Source organism: Ictidomys tridecemlineatus, chromosome 7 (genome assembly GCF_052094955.1).
Source record: "Ictidomys tridecemlineatus isolate mIctTri1 chromosome 7, mIctTri1.hap1, whole genome shotgun sequence".
Taxonomy (NCBI): domain Eukaryota; kingdom Metazoa; phylum Chordata; class Mammalia; order Rodentia; family Sciuridae; genus Ictidomys; species Ictidomys tridecemlineatus.
The window spans coordinates 139,324,077-139,346,479 of NC_135483.1; the positions used below are offsets into that span (position 1 = coordinate 139,324,077).

Sequence of the window (22,403 nt, forward strand, 5' to 3'; positions counted from 1 at the left end):
ACAATGGGTCATGTTTTCTTGCAGGTCTGGAATCTTGATTTGATGCCAAATATTGCCAATTTTATCTTTTTTGTATCGTTACAAATATCTTTGTGCTTTATTCTGGGATGCAATTAAATTACATGGAAATAATATTATTCATTTTTTCTTGCTTTTTAGATTTGTTAGGTGAAAACAGAGCTATGTTTATCACTAATATTTTCTCATTATTAAAGCAAAACCCTCTTGAGTACTTTCCGCATTGTCCTGTGAATTATGAGGTTAACTAAACTGGCTGGTAGAATAGGCACTATTGCCAGCCCTGTGTGAGCATTAGGCACAATTCCCTGTAATCCTTACTAATGGTTTTTTTCCTCAGATTTGGTAGTTCCCTCCTGTGCCAATCAATAGTCTGCTGAATACTTGAGGAGATCCTCCACAGATCTCCAGGGTTTTCTCTCTCTCTAGTTCTCTCCTAGTATTCTGTCTTGCAAATTCTAGGTGCTTTGATTTTAGCACCAAATGCATGGTGGTAGAGTCTGAAGTCTGATCAGTTAAGTTTAAGTTCAATTCTGCCCACATTGCATCTAGAAGAGCTCAGGTCCAGCTCTTATAAGAAAAAAATAACCTTGCTGATAACTGATCAGAAACACCCAAAGATTCCAAAATTTCCAAATATTTCTCTTCCTTTGTAATTTAAGTTTCCTTTCAGTAGATATAGAGTCCATCTTAAATAGAGTCCAAGTCCAAGGGCACCTTCCCTCTTGGCTCCTTCTCCGTGGCCCTTCAGTCTTTTCAACCTCCACCCAATCTTTAAAGTTCTGTTCCCTCTAGGGGAAAGCTTAGAAGTTCTTGGGAATCTGATATTCTTTGTTCTGTCTCCATTCTGGAAGGTTTTTATGTTCCTCACATTCTTATGAGTGGAACCATGATGAAGACCAAGAAGTCTTCCTCTTGCCTGAGACAGACCAGGTCTCAGAGGACAACTTCAGTGCATTTAACACAGTCTCTTTTTCTTTTCTCTGTCGTACCAAGGACTTTCTCCATTTGTACTAACTAACATAAGAAGGGAAAATGAGAAATAAAAGTTTCTTTCTCCTCAAAGGAAATATTCAAATTGATTAAATAGGCTTTGAAGTTTGGCCAAGAAATTTACCACCATTGATTTGGTAAGAGATGTCTACATTCCAAACAATTACATTTTGTTGGGGCCTCTTTATGGACTGCATAATAAAATGTAATAGATAAACAATGAAACTTTAAAAAATACCTCTTCTTTCCAAATTTTTCATTTTTTTTTTCATGTGGACAAATTTATCAGTCTTTTCTGGTGAGAAGCAACATTTAATTTTACCTTTTTGTTTATTTGTTTGTATCTTTCCTTTGCATCAAGAATCAAACTTCAGTAGTCAGATTCATGTCAGTTCTTTTATAAACTTAATACCTTAGAAGTCAGGCAACTTCAATAATAATTTAGCCTTTGTCATTTATTTTCTGTCACTTTGGATAAGTTACTTCACTTAACTGAAGGTGATTTTTATCATCAATAGAAAGAAGACTTGACATTCTTGAGATCCTTTGTGGTAGTTTAAAAAATATGTCCACAAATTATTTGATTCTCCTCCCTTTAAATGGTAGAATTTAAATTCTCATTGAGTATAAGTTGCACTTAGTGACTCACTTGTGGTGAATAGAAGCATATGGAAAACCGGGTTCTTATAACCAGGTTATAAGCCTGGGTTATAAAAGGCATTCCAAATTCCTCTCTGGGTCCCCTGTCTCTCCCATGGATCCCTTGATATGAGGAAAGCCATATTCTATGCGGTGAAGGTACTCAGGCAGCCTTCTGGAGAGGCCTATGTGGCCAGGAACTGAGGCCTCCTACAACAGCCACTGAGGAACTGAGTTCTCCTAACAACAAGCACAGAAGTGAGTCATCCTGGAAATGAATGCTCAAGTGCCAATCAAGCCTTTAGATGACTGCAGCCCTATGCAACATCTTGACTAAAATCTCATCAGAGACCCTGAGCCAAAATTCCCCGATAAGCTACTGCTGAGTTGTTGACTCTCAGAAATTGTGAGATCAGTTTTTAAAACAACACATATGTTTTTTTGAAGCATTAAGTTTGAGGTAATTTGTTATGTAATAATAGAAAACTAACATATCCTTGAACCTTACCAAACCTTCCAGTTTGTTTCCATAATTTTAACATAGAAGGATACATTACTCATATTTCACATGTTGCTTTGCCTATTATATTTTAAAACATATCCTCAAACAGCTTGCATTTCATATAACAAAACATTTTTGAAAACTAAACAACATTTTGAATAGCAATATTTTTTCAGCTGATAATTACTCTTTTGATGGCTTATATGTTTTAATAAAATGAGATGTTATGAAATTTATCACCTTCCATAGGGTTCTGGAGCAGGAAGAACTCTTAGGTCCTTAGAGGGCCATCAAAAGGGATGTGAAGCTCTTGACATTATATATGATGTGTTATGTTAAGAGCATTTTCTAAGATAGATATCTGTATCTTGTCCCAGATATTCATAGTCTTAAGCCCCTCATGCACCACCTTAAAAAAAAAAGAATTAAGAACCACTAATTTGATTCAGGAACACAAGTGAGTGATTTGCTCATAGAAGTTGTCTGACTCTTAACTCAGTGCTCAGACTCCAGCCTGTGAGGTCGATTCTACCTACAAGAGGCATCTTAGGGAAGAACTAGTTTTTATCAATGCTGTCATGTGTCAAGACCCTCAAAATAGACATGTACACTTAGTGCTTTCGCTACTGCCTACCCTCCTGCTTGTTCACTTGATCAAAAGAAAGAAGGTGGGATGGACCTCCCCCAAAAGACCCTCTTCCTGCCAGGCCTCATAGATTGGTTCCTTTTGTGTAGCCTTGACATTGAAGCCCTCAGGAGCTCAAAGTACTGCTTCACCATGCTGGAATCTGAACTCACTCCATGGAAGAAACACATTATGCTTCTCTAACTTGATTACTATACGTAAATCAGTTGTATCTACATTGGTTTTTGAAACTTCACCTCTTTGTAGTGTCGTTACTCATCTCTTTCTAAACTAAGTCAGATGTAAATATTATCAGCATAATAAATTAATAGATTTGGTTTCAAAAACTGAAAAATCCCAAAGTTAAGTCCTAATATTTATGTTACTTCACGATACATTCTCCCTGTTTAAAAATTAGCAGTTGCTAAGTAACATTCACAGATGCCTGAAAACTAAGTATAAATCCTTGGTTGGAGAACAGGAACATAACTTGCATTCCTCTTGCATGTTTCACAGTGCTAGTTAGTTTCTCTTTATTTTATTTTTTATCTTGTACCAAGCATTGAACTCAGGGACACTCGATCACTGAGCCACATCCCCAGCCCTATTTTTGTATTTATTTAGAGATAGGGTCTCACTGAGTTGCTTAGGGCCCTGCCATTACTGAGGCTGGCTTTGAACTAGTAATCTTCCTGTCACTGGGATTATAGGCATGTGCCACCATGCCCAGCTCATTAGGTTCTCTTTAAATACCTCATCACCAATGGCGCTGAGTACCCACAGTGCCCAAAACTGGGCTGCTAGAAGCTGAGGGAGCCCTTGTGACAAGTGGCCAGGGAGGAAAGTGCAGGAAATCCTGGTTTTACCACTGCCTGTTACAGCTTAAGCGCTCTGTACATCAGCTTTACCACGACCTCATACAAACCTTCCATCCATCCCATCAGCCTCATGAACACCAGGACAGTCTTTTTGCTGTGACCAAAGATAAGCCAGAGAAACCATAATGAAACTACAGTCCTGGAGAGAGTCAGGCTGAGGAATCTGTGCCATTGTCGTGAGCTGCCCACATAGGCCCAGGCTGGGCTCCTCCCACTGAGCTCTGGAGGACATCAGCTGTTAGCAGATCCTGGGCCAAAGGATCCACCAGCATTATCCGCCCCAGCCACTATCCTGGGTCTGAGGACACTTCTCCGACTCAAAGGGTGGGAACCCAAACTCAGAGCTGTGGAAACGGTCCCAGGATCTCTGAACGCAGAAGTATCCAGCAAATCCAGCCCTGTAGCCTAACTTATAAAACAATTTGTAGCACAAAAATAAAATTGACTCAAGTACTGGTCAGGTATATTGATTTTTCCATAAACCAAAAGATATGAGTCCTTTTGACCAGAAGAAGGGACATGTTTCCTATGTTGATGTTATTTTTTACGAAAATAAAAACAGTTATATATTTAAAAGTGATTTCAAACTAGCAGATTAACCTTGTCAGATGAAGAAGGAAAAAAAATCCTTTGACAAAGGAATAAAGTTTAAGCTTTCAGGAGGTTGAATTTAATAATAGATGGCAGCAAAGAGCAGAAAAAAGATCCTTGAAAGTTTTCTGAAGAAAAACTAAGGTAAGATTTTCTAAAGGGATAGTGTATATATAGCAGGTTATTTATTTTTAAAAACAGGGAGACTGAAGAAGAAAGGAGGGGCTAGGGGAGGTAGCTCCGTGGTAGAGTATGTGCTTAGCATGTGCAAGGGCCTGGGTTCAATCCTCAGCACCACCATGCCCCTTAATCACCACCCCTCCACCCCCAAAACAAAAAGAAGAAGAGGAGGAGGAGATGAAAGAGGAAGAGGGAGGAGAGAGGAGAAAAAGTCTTTTGATAGTAATGGCATTCAGGATATGCCACCTCAAAGCATGGTACCTTGTCATCTGAGAAAACTTCAGAGGCAGGAAGGTCACTCTGACCTTGTGTCCTGAGGCAGGTCACAAAACTTAGGGGGGATTTTCTAACTTTCCCTGAAACAAGTCATAGACTCTTATGTGAGAGAGATCTTCCCTATGCCCAGAGAAAAGGAAGGCTCTCATCTCTAAGAACACTGGAACATAGAGAAGAATCTGAAGAAATCCATAGGCCTTGGCAAATGCACCCCATTCACTGCCTCCCCAGTTCACTACCATTTGTCCATACCCTTTGGTCCAATCACAATATCCACTTCTTCATCAAACCTGCATAAAAATATACCAGAATAACTGTTTCTGAGGGTCTTTGTGTCCTTATGAAGGAAAGCTTCTTTGTCACATAAAACTTACTTTAAATAAAATTTGAATTTTTTCTCTTGTTAATCTGTCTTCTGTTATAAGGACCTCAGCTGTGAACTTAGGATGGGCTAGGAAAAGATCTTTTTCCTCCTCTACCGTGGTGTTCTTTGAATCTACCCAGAAACCCTTTCATCTGAAAGTTTAGAAGTTCACTAAAATGATGTCATTTAAGAAAACAAATGTGGTTTTGGTGATCACATCAAGAAAACATGCCTACTTTAGTCCTCGATTAAGACATGCAGCTCTGCCCAGAATTGGTTGTGTCAGGCTATGATCATTTGCTCGCCACAGATCACTTTAGAGGGGACTTTTCAAAGCAGAATCAGAATATGTACAATGGGATTTTAATTGTTTTTATAATAGGAATGCCAACGTTTAAAATTCTGAATTTCAATAGGAGATCCAAATGTCAGCTTTCTTAAATGATTAAGTATCTTGATTTTTGCATGCAAAACACACCAAGTATTCATTGAATGTGAATTAACAAAGCAAAATTAAAATGAAAATCTACACCACAGAAAATGTGAAAGAGCCAAGTTAGCAAATATAAATAGTGCATCTTTCACTATTGACTTTGCTATTCTTGTGCTCAAGACATAGTTACTATTAAAAAAACACTGCTGGCCAGTGAGTCCAGAGCAACTCTACTAAATCAAATAATGACTAAAAATGCTTCATTTTCCTCTTTTATTCGGTAGGTATTATTACTTGGCATTCAGAGCACATCAAACGCCTCCTGCTAGTAAAGAGAGCTGTGCTGCTATCTTGGAAAAGTCCAAATTGGATCACTGGGTACTGGGGAAAACAAAGGTAGTTCTTTCTTTATTGTTAAAATCATCCCTGTGTGCTGCTTTCCAGTGTGCCTGTATCACTTGTTCCTGGTATCTCTGGCAAGAATAGCTGTGTAAGGGGTGTAGCTTAGCAGGCAAAAGCCCAACCTAAAAAGAGTCTTTGCTGCTCTTGAGTCGGGAGCCCAGGCACCCCAGAGGCCAGAGGAGGAAAGTTGCCTCCTCTGTTCTGCATGTAATTTGAGAGTCACTTAGCATTTCTAGACTGACATGTTTGAGCTCCCTTTCAAATGTCCCCTTTTCAAGACTTTGTATTCTAGCACACATGCAAATATACAAATCATATTAATGGCAGTGATGAGTTTCCTTTGGAGTTCTGTTCATTTTTTCATTAGACTCATGTTGTGCTATTTATTGCCTACCCTGTTTATTAGTTTCATCGTGTGTAGGTTTTCATTTGGGAGAACATCACGCCCTTGCAGGATCCCAGGATTTTATAGCCCATCCTGAATTGCCCCACAAAGCCAGCTTTAGCCCAAGAGCTCATAGCAGCACCGTGCTCCTCAGCAGAAATTAGATCAGTGTGGGCCATACAGGTCCCTCTCCCTCTGACTTCTCCATGGGCCAATGGTCGGTCCTGTTGGTGGTACCTCCATTAGAGGCTGTGGGGAACAAGGAGAGAGAGCTCAGGCTGAGAAAGTGGAACCTCTGACTGACACAGGGCAGGCTGGTGAGTACCTGGGACCCATGACACCCCATGACATCATCATCTGTTTATATCAAGAACCAAGGCTTGGCTCAGCTTGAGAAGGAGACTTGTATTTGCCCCCAAGAAGTCAGTGACGTGAGAATGTGTCAAATCACTGTAAACGTTAATTAAATAATAGCTTTAGTAGTTACCTTAAGAATATATTGGAGTACAGTGGATTTCTGTTGGAAAGCCCATATATAATGCTAAAATTAATATATCCTTTCAGGTTTTTCTCAAATACTACCATGTCGAGCAATTAAATCTGCTACTGCAAGAAGTCATAGGCAGAGTGGTTATCCTACAGGCGTATACCAAGGGGTGGCTTGGAGCCAGGAGATACAAAAGAGTCAGAGAGAAGAGAGAGAAGGGTGCCATCACCATCCAGTCAGGTAAATGACCTGTTTTCATACAGTCTTCTGAGTACTCACCTTCTATTAGTACTGGGGCTTACCACCTGTACCAGGTGATAGGGATGTAGCCTTGAGAAAATGCCACAGTGCCTGAGTTTGCAGATGAGCACACAAGTCACTGTGACAAGACAGAGGCCATATGAGGGGCCCAATGGTGTCACATCCCAACCACACCCACACGTGCCCCGTCTCCCAGAATGACTAGTGCGACATACACTCAGGACCATGCATTCACATCACCCCATCAGAGGCTGGCTGGCTTTGCTAGCCCACTTGGAATGTGTAGACTAAGGAAACCGACCATCAGGCTCCTTTCCCTCTGCCCGGCCCTGTGAGTGCCTCCATGCACGTGTAGGAGTCACTGTACTATTAACAGCAGCTGAGCTTCTGTGCTATGGACAAGTGGTTGTAAAAATACCAGATCTTTTTCTTTTTCCTTTTTAAAAATTTGTTCTTTTTAAATATACATAGCAGTAGAATGTATTTTGACATATTATACATACATAGAGTATGATTTATTCTAATTAGGATCCCATTCTTATGGTTGTATATGTTGTGGAGTTACACTGGTTAAATAGTCATATATAAAGATGGGAAATTATGTCCAATTCATTCTACTGTCTTTCCTATTCTCATTCCCCCTCCCTCTCCTTCATTCCCCTTTGTATAATCCAATGAACTCTATTCTTCCCTTCCTGACCTTCCCTTGTTATAGATTAGCATCCACAGAGAGAATATTCGGCCTTTGGATTTGGGGGACTGGCTTATTTCACTCTTAGCATGATATTCTCCAGTTTCATCCATTTACCAGCAAATGCCATAATTTCATTCTTCTCTATGGCTGAGTAATATTCCATTGTGGATATATACCACATCTTCTTTATCCAGTCATCTGTTTTAGGGCATCTAGGTTGGTTCCCTAGCTTGGCTTTTGTAAATTGAGCTGCTGCAAACATTGATGTGGCTGTATCATTGTAGTATGCTGATTTTAAGTCCTTTGGGTATAGACCAAGGAGTGGGATAGCTGGGTCAAATGGTGGTTCCATTCCAAATTTTCTAAGGAATTTGCTGCCTTCCATAGTAGTTGCACCAATTTGCAGTCCCACCAGCAATGTATGAGTGTGCCTTTTCCCCCAACATCCTTGCCAGCATTTATTGTTACTTGTATTCTTGATAATTGCCATTCTGACTAGAGTGAGATGGAATTTCACTGTTGTTTTAATCTGCATTTCTCCTATTGCTAGAGATGTTGAACATTTTTTCATATTTTTTGGACCATTTGTATTTCTTCTGTGAAGTGCCTGTTCAGTTTCTTTGCCTGTTTATTGATTGTTGTTTTGTTGTTGTTGTTTTGTTTTGTTTTGGTATTAAGTTTTTTGAGTTCTTTGTATATCCTGGAGAGTAATGCTCTATCTGAGGTAAAGGTGGTAAAGATTTTTTCTTATTCTGTAGGCTCTCTCTTCACATTGTTGATTGTTTCCTTTCCTGTGAAAAAGCTTTTTAGTGTGATACCATCCCATTTATTGATTCTTGATTTTACGTCTTACGTTTTAGGAGTCTTATTGAGGAAGTTGGTTCCTAAGCCAACATGGTGGAGAATTGGGCCTACTTTTTCTTCCAGTAGGAGCAGGGTCTCTGGTCTAATGCCTAGGTCCTTGATCCACTTTGAGTTGAGTTTTTGGGCAGGGTGAGAGATAGGGGTTCGTCTTCATTCTACTACCTATGGATTTCCAGTTTTCCCAGCACCATTGGTTGAAGAAGCCATCTTTTCTCCATTATATGTTTTTGGCGCCTTTGTCTAGTAGGAGATCACTGTTTGTAAGCGGGTTTGTCTCTGGGTCTTTTATTCTGTTCCATTGGTCTTCATGTCTGCTTTTGAAAGCACCAGATCTTGACCATGGTGGATGACCTCCTTCACGCTCTCAGAACCCAGGACCACCATATACGGAAGAGTTGTGATGCTCAGGCGGAGGTCGGGTAGCAAAGAAGAGCTACTGCTGCTGCTATTGCTGGGTGGCTTCCTGCTTCAGTCTGCATCGGAAGGACTCACCCAGCCCCTTCCTCTGTCCTGTCCTCTTCAGCTGTCTTCCTTGCCTTTCCCCTTCCATGGCCACTTCCCCTCCCTGAGCACCCTCTTGCAGAGTGCTCCTTCTTATTTCCCTTATTCCCCTCTTTTCTTTCTCTCTCTCTCTCTCTCTCTCTCTCTCTCTCTCTCTCTCTCTTTCTCTCTTTCTCTCTCTCTCTCTGACTTTCATGTTTATATCTTTCTCCTAAATACAAAATATTAAAAGGACCAGTCTATTTCAGTTCTTCCACCACCCCTCCAGCCCCAGTTTCCCCCCATCCTCTCCATGACCCCAAGTCCTGAAGACAGGTTTTCCCCATGGATTGGAATGACAGGGAACCATCGCACCTGGTGTAGCTGACCCAAGTGATTCCTAAATAGAATTCAGCGTGCTGCGGAAACTCACTGCTTAAACAAACCAAAAATAAATGCCTCCTCAGAAGCATCTTGGAAGCCAAGCTGCCAGCACAGAGAGGCCCCACTTCCCCACCAGAGCTCACGTAGCTCTACTCATTTTGCTCAGTGAGAAAGCAAGAGGGAGGAGGAGAGGCATAATAGATTGGAGGGGGAAACAGCTTATATCAATTCTCTGGCACGTTCTTAAATTAATGTCATTCCTAGCACATGGTTTTATATTTTTAGCCTGGAGAGGATATGAAGCTCGGAGCAAATTTAAGAAAATAAGCAACAGAAGGAGTGAGTCTGCTGCTCATATTCAAGCAGGTAATTCAAACATCATTTTAACAGTGTCCACTTGAAAATATTCACATGCAAATATGTGTAGAAAGGCTGGAAAGCTAATAATAGGAGCCCTGGAGTAAACCAATGGTTCCAGTGTGGGGGGGTCCTCATGTTTGTTCCGACACCCCCACCCTCCTGGGTCACAGTGAGCATTTGCAGGTGCCAGGCTTGACTAAGGAGGCTCTGATGGTCCTGATTTTCTAGAGGAAGAAACTGAGGCACAGAGAGGTGAAGTTACTTGTCCACCATCTCACAGCTTGTAGATGGCATTTGAACCCAGGCATACTGCCAGCTGGACAAATCTCTTTCTCTCTTGGAGTCACAAGTCCCTCAACTGTGCAACCACAACACTGGTTTAGAAGGTCTCTGATTATTTGCAAGTCCTGTCTGTCTCTCAGCATTGAAGAGAAGGAATTTCACTCAGCCAACTTTCCCAGCCATCAGAGTTTCCCCAATCCAGGCCTGTATATAGCTCGTGTGGTCCTCTGGGCCCCACGAGGTGAGCACATGGTGACTCTCATGGCTCAGCTGACCCTTGGCAGCCTGAGAACCATGTGCTTTTGTTACTGGCTCATCTGTCCCCTCCCTGGCTCTCAGGTCACTCTGCTCTTCTGCAAATGGCATGTCCACTGTGGCTACTGGGCCAATCTCCCTTCCTCATTTGAAGCTGTATATTCCTAATTGAGGATCTGGAAGAAACAAGCTCCTATGTGTGCCAGGAGCTTCAGGAGCACAAGAAATTGGAGATGGAGTGAGAGAGTCAAGGCCAGTGAGCTCAGCAGTGGGGAGCAAGATAGGGTTTCAGAAAAATGCCAAGCTGGAAGCAAATTCTTGAATAAGACAGCTGCAACCTTTCAAACAGGTCCCTACACAAAACTCAGCTCCCAGGATACTTCTCCAAACTGTCTTAGACCCCAGTGGAGGCCTGAAATCTTCATTCAGAATGAAAATATTTTGGAAGCCATTTAAATGCAAATGTGTAACTTTTTAACATCATCCAGTACAGTTCTAAGCTCTACAACCTCAGAGTCTCAGGAAGAGAACAATTCACCTTGCAGCTTTTGTCTGCTTCCCCAACACACATCACACAACACACACACACACACACACACACACACACACACACAGTCTCCCATCAAAAGAGGATACCAGGCTGATTTCAGATCTTATGCTTTGGCCCAAATCTCAATACATTTAAAAATATAAACTTGGAGCTTGTACATTGGTTAACACAGAGTCCGGTATGTAAAGATCATAAATCCAGTTTTCCTTCTCTGAATATCATCTTGAGAGGCTCGCTGCTTTGCACTGAGTAATGCCAAATGAATGCTGCATCAAAGCAGAGACAGCTCTGCTGCATCATCATGGTCTCAGGACAGTGACCATCACATCCGCTCCATGTAGCACTGGCCTGCTGTGTGCCTTATGGAACTGGACAGGACTCGTTTCTTTAAAGTGCCTCCTCTTTTTTTTTTTTTTTTAATTCCCCAAAGCTTTGCAAACATCCCTCTTCCTTAGCCTCAGAGCCAGTGATCCCAACTATCCAGTGATGTGGGGACACGCATTAACCAACTCTGCAGGGGCTTAGGCAGGCATGAAGGTGACACCAATGCCACCACTTCCCTGGTGGCAGCCAAAGGGAAAGCAAACAATGTCTCTGCCCTTCAGCCAATTCCACAACAGGACCGGTATGCTGGTTTTGCATTCCAGAAAAAGGATGGCAGCATTTGCGATTTCATAGGCAGAATATTTGACTTAAGAATGTTTTCCTCAATAAGCTTAGATTCGAAGGCATTGTTATATTTACCTGAAAAGCAAAGCAACACATTTGGACTTTGTTTGGGCTCCGGATTTCCCAAAGCATGATCTTCTCATTACAAGCCCCTCCTGTTGCCACTAGGACATTTCCAGCATAGCCACCTCTATATCATTATTTTCTAAGATTACTCTCTAATTGATTATTTTTTCAATAAATCATTTTATTTGGAATTTAAATTCTGTGAAATGCATTTGTTGGTATTTCTAGTTCTGGATCATATAGTCATTTTTTAAAAAATGTTGTCACTAAGATATGTTATATTTTTTTTAAAAGAGCAGCCCTTGAAATTTAGGAAGCATTTGGCCTACATGTTGCTGCAGAGCAGCGCATATTGAAATTTGTTTTCCTTTCATCTCCTTCCCAATAAAGCAGCCGCGTGGCTGATCCCTTCAGCTTCCTCAGAACTTCCTCTCAGAATTCCCGATCTATTACTACACATTCACATACCAGCAACAAGCTGCCTTTTCATGCTGTCAACCTTTTTCATCTGAAATGTAAATTAATTCTTTCTGGTATGCCTTGACAGAGATCAAAGTCGGTATTAACCTTCCCGGGCTTTCTCCCTGTGAGGACTGGGCAGCCACTGGTAGGAGCCGGTGTCCCCACCATGGGGCCCTCCTCCAGGCAGCCCTCAGAGGAGGAACCTCTGTTTCAAAGGCTCAAGGTCCTTTTGTAAGTGGCTTCTTCAGGGGCTTTAAATTGGGGGTAAAACGATCTGCCTGGCTGATTCTTGAGAGATGAGCCTGCTCGGTTTAATTGTGGGCCCTTCCCTCGGATTCCCAGGCTTAGGTTAAGTGGAGTGATCTTGGTTTGATGGAGGGAGGGTCCCGAGCTCAGTGGGTCACTTCTTGCCTGTTAGTCTTTGAGGTAGGATGTATTTGCATTTTCAAAATAAACAGATGCCTTTTAAATACATGAGCTGGTGGTCTGGAGATCTCTGTGGGCCAAACAGTTCACCAGCCGATGATCAAATGCTGGAAGAGAAAACATGTGGATAAAACACCCCAGGTACAGGAGGGCACATTTCCTATGTGTCTAACCGTGCAGGTCATGAAGGGCCTTTGTGAGCTGTGGGGAGACCTGGGGTGAGGGAGCGTGGGCTCCTGTGCCAATGGGTTGTTCACCAGTTTCCTTTGGGGGCTGGGAGAACGACTTTGAATGTCACCTTGGCAAAAGTGGTATTTTTTTTTTTTTAATTATCGGTGAAGTTTGATAATACTCTCTTGTCATAGGAAAATGCATTCCTTTAAAATGCCAAAGAATTAAAAGGATGTCCTTTTTAAAATTGGTAAATAGATGAGTTATTCTAAGTAAAAATTAAGTTGTATTTACTCCATTACTAATCTATTATTTTTTTTTAAATCAGCTGTTACGTTTCACAGAGTGAATTTAACTACATTCATCTAACTAAAAAAAAAAAAGTGCATATTCCTCAGTGAATACTATCAAAACAAACTACCTACAGGGAATTTCTAAAAGATCTATATTGTCTCATTCTTTGATTTTTTTTTTATACCACCGACTTTAAAATCGTCCTCTAGTTCAGGATTCATTCTTTTTAAAGAGCAAAGTAGTGGACAATGCCCTCTGAGTAGGTGACCGTGGAGCCCTAAGAGCTGGGAACGGAATTTCAAAGTGTGTCTCCCAGAAGGGGCTGGCTTGTCTCCTTGCCTCCCTTCTCACACCTACACACACACACACACCTACACACACACACACACACACACACACACACACACACACACACAGAGGCAGGCAGGAGAGCCACTGGTTTACAGCACCTTTTCATCTCCTTGCTTCTGTAGAAACTGTTCTCCTCTCTGCGATTGCTCACTGCCTACACCCCTCCTGGGCCCTGCCAACAATACAGCCCTCACCAGAAGATAACAATAGCGCCCACATCAATGGCATTTCTCCTCCGATGCCCTCTGGGGGAATGCTTTTCTGGGTGTCAGCAGTGACACTGCAGAGGCCAAGGGGGCGCCTTGAGTCTGTGGTCAGGCTTTTTTAAACGGCCTGTGATTGGAACCCTGAGTGCTTTAAATGCTGCTTCTGGGAGGGAAAGCAAGCTCCACATGGAGATGGCCTGACTCTGCCAAAGTTTGTTTTTGTTTTTTTTTTTTTGTATTTGTAACTGTCTCAATGTTTAAGCTCTTTCAGGGTAGGGCTTTCTGCTAGCCTTTTCTAGCATAAAGTTAGCTTATTTCCTTCAGCATGTTTGGTGGATTGGTAAAAACTAGGTGAGTGTAACAATTTCCTGGAATCAGATTTCTGCAAGTATCTGTAGGCGTCCTGGACAACTTCATTTTAATCTGAGCATTTCTTTCATTCATTCATTTATTCAACTGGGCTTCATTTAAGCACAAGCTGTATGCTGGGGCCATTATGGTAAACAATAGGATTTGTTTGGGGGCTTCAAATTTTCTAACTCCAATGTAGAGAACTCTAAAAGGGACCCTGTTTGAATAAATGAGAAATCTCTATTGTGTCAATAGACATTGTAAAGAAGTTCTATAAAATCTAAAACAATGCAAAGGCAAGACCCATTTTATAACATAGCCCTGGTTATGCATTGAGATCGCTCATGCAGGTGGAGATGATCACGTAGATATTTTTCCATTTTGATGAAGTTGTGCATATGTGGGTTGTTGATCACAAACCAAACAGGAGTGCAAGAGGGATGTTGAGAGAAAGGTCCACATGGAACAAACCAGGCGCACAAGCATGGCTCTGTCCCTTCTTTCTGTGTCTCCTTTTGTTGTTCTACATCCACTCTATTTTTTCTTTACTCCATTTCTCTTTCTTAGAAAGATTCTTATTCAATTTTCACAAAAACTTAATTCTTCAAGCTTGAGTCCTTGTCAGAGGAAGCACAGGTGTGAGAGAAGACAAGTTCCAAATGCTTCTTGGCCACAGGGCAGGAGGCGGCCGCCTCCCCTTTCCTGGCATTTCTGGCTAGAATTCTCACATTAGCAAGGAAACATCTGGAGGAAAAAATTATGTAGTACACCTGGGCTTGAGAGGAGTTGCGAATTGCAAACTAGCTCCCCTGTATTAAAACCTTTGCTTCCCCGACGATAAGGTGCCCTTCAGGCTGAGGCCAGAGGTCCTACTCAGTCCACTGTCATGCTGTCTTTGTCTCTCCAGCTCTTAGTCAGTGAAGAGCTGGGGCTGATTTCTGACAGCTGTAGGCTTAACATTTTGGAGGGGGAAATGTCTGGACGGGGGGTGGCAAGCATCATGATTCACTTTGAGAAAATGTGCCTGCTGTGAGCATGGTCAGGACCCACAAAGAGCCATCAGAAGTGTGGCTCATAGCGAGTGGTTTACAGCAGGGAAAAGACCAGGCCTGTGGCTTCAGGGTATCTGTCAAGAAATGAGCCTTGCCAAATCTCTCTTTGGCACAAACAACAGAATTCTTTTCATGGCTTGGTTTGGAATGCAGAAGAATGTCCTTTGCTGTGTAACAAAATTATTGCTATGTTAGGATGGCACAAGCCAGAGGACAGACAGGGTGTTTCTCGTTCACCTAGTATATACACAGAAAGCTGCAAAGTCAGTGTGGGCTGGTGGCTTCATATGCTTGTCATTGACATGGCAGGGAAATGTGCTTACCATGGAACTCTGGTGTAGCATCTGGCATCCCCAGGATTTGAGATTAAAAGTTCAGGATGGGCCGAGCTGTAATCTCGGCTACTCAGGAAACTGAGGCAGGAGGATTACAAGTTGGAGGCCAACTTCAGAACCTTTTGAGACCCTGTCTCAAAATAAAATTTTTTTAAAAAGGAGGGAGAAGCTGGAGGATGTAGCCCAGAGGGAGAGTACTCTTGGGTTCAATCCTAAGTACCTATACCCAAACACAAAACAAACAAAACTTCAGAGGAAGTCAGTGGTCAGAGCCTCTTTAGTTCAGAATCTGTTCTCTCTGTTATGACCCTCAGATAGAATAGAAGGTCTTTGGGGGATAAAAAGACCGTGCCCAGATGCTACCCACCTATTGCCATATTATATCCGAGTTGGCGACCTGTGCTGGGTTCACAAACTCTGGACTACTTCAATAACTGAAGAAAATGGTGAAAAAAGCACACAACACACAGAAGTACCCTTACAAAATCCAGGCACGGCTCTCAACCTTAGGGGGTCCGTTGGAAAGAGAGTCACTTGAATCATTTATTCTTATATAGGGGACAAACAAGGGGAAGTTCCATGGAACATTCTATCCATAAAAGGTCAGGGGTAGTATTACAAAGGAACAAGAAAGTAGCCCACTCCATTGGGTGACGCCCACTCCCAAAGCTTTGCTCCTCTGCTGAGTGGAGATGGGGATTCACCTGCTTCCTGGTCAGGAAAGCCAGTCTCCACATTTCCATCACTCAAAGCTAGGGGGCGCTCAGCTCCTATGTGGCAGCTCCGGACACCCACACCCCCCACACCCTACCCCAGGGCATGGAATGGCAGGCAGCACTGCAAACTTTAAGCCATGCCTTCCATTTGTTACAGGAGAAGAATAAAACATGTTATTATATTTTGTAGCTTATTAGTTCTCTAAGCTTCAACCACACAATAGTGAAGAAACACCTAGAGGAAAAATTAACTGTTCTGTGGCAATAAAGATCAGCCTTCTCTTCAAAAGACTCTAGTGAATAGAAGACATCGCCCCTTCACAGATGAGACAGAAACACAGAGTTCCAATATATTATCTCCCCTTATGTATCCTGTGAGTTTAAGCATTCATTCAGAGACTTTTTCCAGTAGACCAGACTCTGCCATTGGTGGTCATCTTGGGCACGAACATAAGATACCAATCAAAGCTTTGGGAGGAGTTAATATTGCTATCCCACGCATGTGGAGTTTGAAGTCAAAGTAATGGGCTTTCAATCCTGGCTATGCCACCATTTGCCATTTAGTTTTAGGGGAAACTGCTTAACTTCTCAGCCTAAGTCTTGACAGCTGCAAAATGGGACCCACTAAGGCCTAATTCTGTGGATCGTGTGCAGACTATAGCAGATACTATATGCAAACCTTCCTACACAGTATCTGGCATGTGATAGATATTGAGTAAATGTTCCCTCTCTGTATCTCTTTCTAAATGTGAAATACTCTTCTAAGGTTAGCATAAGAATGCTGGAACTTCAAAAAGATGAAACCATATCTCTTACTTTCATAGAAAAATGTGCCTGTCAAGTCTTAGATACAGTTACAATAAAATCTTTATGAAAAAAGGAACTGTCCAAGTCTTCACTTATGTCTTGCTTAAGTCATATCTCAAATAGTTACAATAAAATCTTTATAAAAAGATAACTCTCCAAGTTTTAACTTGTGTCTTACTTGTCAGAGGAAAATTAGAACACAATAATAACAGGGGAAGCTGGTTTGGGTTTTGCCTTTGTTTTTGCAAAGAACTATGTTCCATGGTTCTGAAAGCTTGATTCAATTGTGTGGATAATTTTTTTTTTTAAATTCAAAGCTGCTAAGACTTAAGTGATAGATGATTGACACCATTTCCCCCCTCACTAGTTGGAGGCCCTTTTGCAACTTGTTCTGGAAGATAGCAAGTCTGTTCCTTTGCCCACGAAGCCAGAAATTCTGAAGTCCAGGAACTAAATATCATCCAGAGTTGTTGCTTGCTGGTGTGGAAAGAAAGTGGCCTTTTAGATTTCTGAGAAGTTGGAAGATCTTGGTGTGCCTATCAAGTTTAACCCACAGTGACGGGTGATTGGCAGCATAACAGCTGAGCTGCAGCCATTTGGCCAAGAGTTCAAACCCCAACACGAAGAGCCATAGCAGGATCTCAGTTTGATTTGCTGTGGCCATGAAGTCTGAATGGCCAAGTACAGAGGAGGAGGCAAGGGTGACAGCTGGTAGCCATTCTCGTCAATAAAGTTGTGACGGTTGAAAGGTACAAGCAACCAGAGCCTGCTAATTTCATAGACTCTGAGCCAAGTGCTTAGTGTCAAAACCAGCTAGGGTCAATGCTGCAAATGGTTGTGAAGGGTCCCCATCCACAGCAAGGCCCTCCCTTCATACCCTCTCCTGATGGGTGAAAGGCAGATTGGCCCTGCTTCCCAGGAATAGGCCCAGCTTAAAGAGAAGGAACCCTTTTTGTTATATTTTTTTCAAATTCAAGTAACTTTTTAAAAGTCAGGTTTAAAGGTATGATTTACATACAATACAATTCAAGTACTTTGATCAGATTGGTCCAACACGTTCTACCAGGTAACCTCCCTTCACAACTTTCCAAAAAGTTCCCTTATGGACCTCCTCCCTTACCCTCAGCCCCTAGTGACCACTGATGGGTTTTCTGTACCTATAGTTTTGGCTTTTCCAGAGAGTTCTATAAATGGAGTCATACAGTAGGTAGTCTGGCTCCTTGCACTTAGCATAATGCTTTGGAGATTCATCTGCATTGCTGTGTTTATCAGTAATTCATTCCTTTTCATTACTTAGCAGAATTCCAGTGTATGGCTATGCCATAATTTTATCATTTGGGTTGTTTTTCTTTCTTGGTGATATGAATAAAGCCACTATAAACAATTATAACTTTATCTTTTTAAGTAAAAGTTATAGGAAAATAAGTGACTTGCTTGGTAGGAAACCAGAACTCTCTGAGCAACAAGAATTCTAGAGTCAGGGATGTAGCTCAGTAGTACAATACTTGCCTAGCATATGTGAGGATCTGGGTTCAATTCCTAGCAACAGAAAAAATAAAAATGATCCAACAGGTAGGAGTTCTTTCTTGGTTAGTTGTTACTTTCCTACATCTTATACTTTTCCTAACATCTTATACTCTGCAATTTACAGTGAAAGCTCTTTTATACAAAGAGCTTTCCCTTGATTTGCTTGCAATAATTATCATTATAGTAACCTTGAGAAGTAGGCTAGGAATTCTACCCATTTTACATATGGTAGCAGGAACCTTCCTGTAATCAAGATTTCCTAACTCCCGATCTGCCGTTCTCCTCCCCATTTTCTCAGCATTCTGTCGGTGCAAAACATTCTGCTAGGTGCTTTTGGGGTGGTCACAAAAACAACATTAAAATTGTTTCCCCATCAAATGGGTACAGTTTCAACTGCCATCTGTGCCCCAGGCTTGAGAGGCATACCGTAATGGCCAATGAACAGAGCCTCAAGGAGCACAGGCTGTACGAAGCTACCTCTAATCCCATTTTGGAAGCAGGCAGGGCATAAATTACAAAAAAATAAATCCAGCTGGAGGCTGAATGAGAACACAGTGAATGGAATGACAGCCCCTAAATGTTCAGAGTGAAGGAACTTCCGCAGACAAGCAAGAAACTGATTCCTAGGATAAGGGGAAACCTCCCTCCTTCACTTCCAAGTTGGGGAAAGCAATTATTAGGCAAGATTTTCTTTGAACTCTGTGAAAGTTTAACTGGGATAATAACTGGAATTAAGTACTAGAGAATCAAAGTGGAAAATGCTCTCCTCGGCCTGAAAATTATTGCACTTGCCCTGTGTGTTGGAGATAGAGGCCAGGATTTTTTTTTTTTTTTTATTGGTTGTTCACAACATTACAAAGCTCTTGACATATCATATTTCATACATTAGATTGAAATGGGTTATGAACTCCCAATTTTAAATACGGTGTAGGAAGAAAAAAAAGTTGTTCACGAGACCCTGTTCTTCAAGAAAAGAATTTGTCTTTCTCGGTGTTGCTTTTGGTGGCATTTGCTTGTCAGACCTCCCACGAGGTGGGCTCTTCATGTTCTGATAGGATGGCTGCTGACCAGCTGTCACTTCGGCCAGAAACCACCCTGGCTCCTTATGAAATCTGCCAGCGGTGGTGAGAAGGGGAAGGCTGGGCTTTGGAGCCTCATCTTTATGCACTTTCTCTGCCAGGGCCATTAGGGGGGCAGGAAAGTTTACTCAGCCCAGATCACCAACCGGGAACCCTACCAAGACTCTGTCCCAGCTGAAACAGTGCTTGAGTCTTATCCTCTGGGTGGTCACCAAGCACTAGGCCAGGCCAGAAGTTCTGCCTGCAGCTGCTGACCTGTGGGAACTTCAGAGCTCCAGGAACATGAAAGAATTTGGGAAAGCCAGAATTTTTGCTTCCATATATAAAGGGGAAGGAGAGGGTGGGAGAGGGGAAGGAGGGAGAATGAGAGAGAGAGAGAGAGAGAGAGAGAGAGAGAGAGAGAGAGAGAGAGAGAGAGAGAAGGGATTAAGTAGGGATTATAATTTTAAATGTGGGGCTGCACTATATAATATTTAGGGATTCAGACTTTGGGGCAAAAGTATGTGAGTTTGAACCCTCATTCTGCCATTCTCCAGCTATGTGGCACTGGACAAGTCATTTAATCTGCCTTTGCCTCAATTTTCTCAGCTGCAAAATGCAAATAATAGTGGTCTGTGCCTTTTAGGGTTACTTTGAGGCTTAAATGAGTTAACTTTTGGTAAGGGTTAAGGCAACACGCAGAATATAATCATCCATACATTAATGTTTGTTTAAAAAAAAAAAGGAGCTTTCTCTATGTCTAATTTTTCTTCCCCAGCAGCCAAATCAAGTTGAATGTAGATTCCTGATCTTTTTTTTTTCTGTTTCTTTCTTCTAGTAATTTTAGTCCTTAACACCTGTCATGCCACCCCAGTCCCCACACTAGTTTCCTAGGGCAGCCATAGCAAATCATCACAGACTCTATAGCTTCAAACAACAGAAAGTTATTCTCTCACAGTTCTGGAGACCAGAAGTCCAAAATCAAGGTGTCAATGAGGCTGGTTTTAATGGACGCTCTGGGGACCTTCTGTCCCGTGTCTCTCTTCTACCTTCCTGAGGTTCTGCCCAGGTCCTCTGCAGGTGTTGTGAGGATCTTTAAGTGGGAAGGGCATTCTCTCATTCACTGCAGGCCTCCCCACTCCCCATCCTCCACTTGGTTTCCTGGGTGGATCCCAAAGCATTTGAATTTGCAACTAAGGGAGTTTTCTTTTCTTCCCCTGACCACCAAACAAACACTTGCCCATCTTATTTCAAATCAGTCTAGTGAAGACTCAGCTCATTTTTTGTTTCTGGAAAATATGAATAGCTTCTATTCTATAAGCTCTAAGATATAATATATATCTCTATAGTCAGATAGCGGAAGGGCTTCAACTCCTCTGGAGAACTCTACACCCCATTTTGCTTTACTTCTTGAAACCAGAAATCTTAGCCATCAACCTTCCCATCTCTGGAGAAGCCTCTATGTCCCTTGCTGGACATTCCCCAAGTTTGGCATTTTATGGACATTTCTGCCATTTAAGGTTAGAGTTTTATTTTTTAATCATGTGGCTGGCCTAAGTCCTTGAACCCCACCCATTCACTTAAAAGAAGTGAACCTTGTTTCTTTTGTTTCATTCTCCATATCTCTCTTTCTCTAATCTCCTTGTGCAGCGATTAATTTTCCAGAGAGACACGAGGTGATTCCAACTGTCACCAGGACACACTTACAAGTACTTGACAATTTTTGGATCCTGCTTTGAACTCAATGGATTGATAATCTCAATTTACTTAAGTTTATCTTTTTTAGTCTGACCTAAATCCCTCTCCCTGCTCTTCAGGCAAAGCTGGGGGATGGAGGCACAGACTTCCTCTAAGCTTTATGAAGAATATTCTGTAAGTTTTCTGTTTGGTTTTTGTACTTCAAATAACTCTTAAAATCAATATTTTGATGACTGAAGTGTAAATGAATAAGAAACATGGAATAAGTTTTCCCTTCAATTACATGAACAGAAATTCTATGTGTTTTTATTGGAAATGAAAACCAAGTAACTGGGGGTATTCTCTGAGCTCCAGGTAAAGATGTTGCTTCTTCCTCTTTTTCTGGTCTTGAACTCTCCCTCTTACGGAGAGTCCCATACCAAAAAGGGCTTTCTTTGTGCTTTTTACCTGTTTGGATTGCTATTGAACACTATTTTTCTTTTCTTTTTAAACTAAGGGTCTTGAAGTAGGTACAGACAAAAGCCTGCAGTCTCAGCTTTCCACAAGGGCAGTACCATTTGGGCTTTGATCAGTGGTAGCTCTTGGTGCTGCTGAATTGGGCCAGAAAACTAGGTTACAAATTAGTTGTGGCAATTTTCCTTCTTAATAAGGAAACAAAAATATTTGTGTCCCTGAAGTGGGCTCTTCTTCTTTTCCTCTTCTATCAGCTTTTGCTTTTATGTTGCTTATCACAACAAGTGAGCTGAGGCCGAACAATCAAGAGGGAGAAAGAAGACCGGCCTGGTGCTTTAACTGGAGTTTATCAATCATTAGACGGCAGGAGGGGGAAGTAGGGAATCAGCTAATGATATTCTGAAAGGCTGAGGCTGCCTTTCTAGCCTTTTCTTTCTTTTTTTTTTTCCAATTTTGTTTTCATTGCTGGTTATAATGCTTTTGGTATAATAATAAAAACATAAGAATGTTCCATTAACATTTTTTCTTTATCCTTTTGGTGTCTAAAGCAATAATAACAACAACAGATGGCTTGATCTACCACTAATAGCTCAAGGGATTACATTTCTTCTACACAGAGATATTTAGGTTTAAGGAACCAAAAGAACACTTCAAAATCAGAGTATACGTTTCCCAAAACAGACAACCCCAAACCATTGATTGCTACATTTTTTTCTTCTACTATACTTCTTTTCATATGTTCTATCATGATAATATTCAACTTTTTACATTACAAATTATGTCACAGTCGCCAAGTCTATAGATTATCTTTGTAGCTTATACTTTGATTTAGTCACTTCTAGATTATCTAAAATTAGG

The 22,403-nt window shown here is 41.6% G+C and overlaps 1 protein-coding gene across 9 annotated transcripts in view; it reads left to right on the top strand.

Moving 5' to 3' along the window:
* The window catches only part of Myo3b (myosin IIIB), a 505,529-nt gene that overhangs the window by 287,985 nt on the left and 195,141 nt on the right, over nt 1-22,403 (top strand). For 8 of the 9 annotated variants that reach the window (XM_078017565.1, XM_078017563.1, XM_040294448.2 and 5 more), the window contains 3 exons: nt 5,784-5,895; nt 6,851-7,013; nt 9,742-9,822. In XM_078017565.1, the coding sequence (XP_077873691.1) occupies nt 5,784-5,895; nt 6,851-7,013; nt 9,742-9,822 (356 nt within the window). The remainder of the gene's footprint in view (nt 1-5,783; nt 5,896-6,850; nt 7,014-9,741; nt 9,823-22,403) is intronic. The other variant, XM_078017569.1, reaches the window with a different exon arrangement.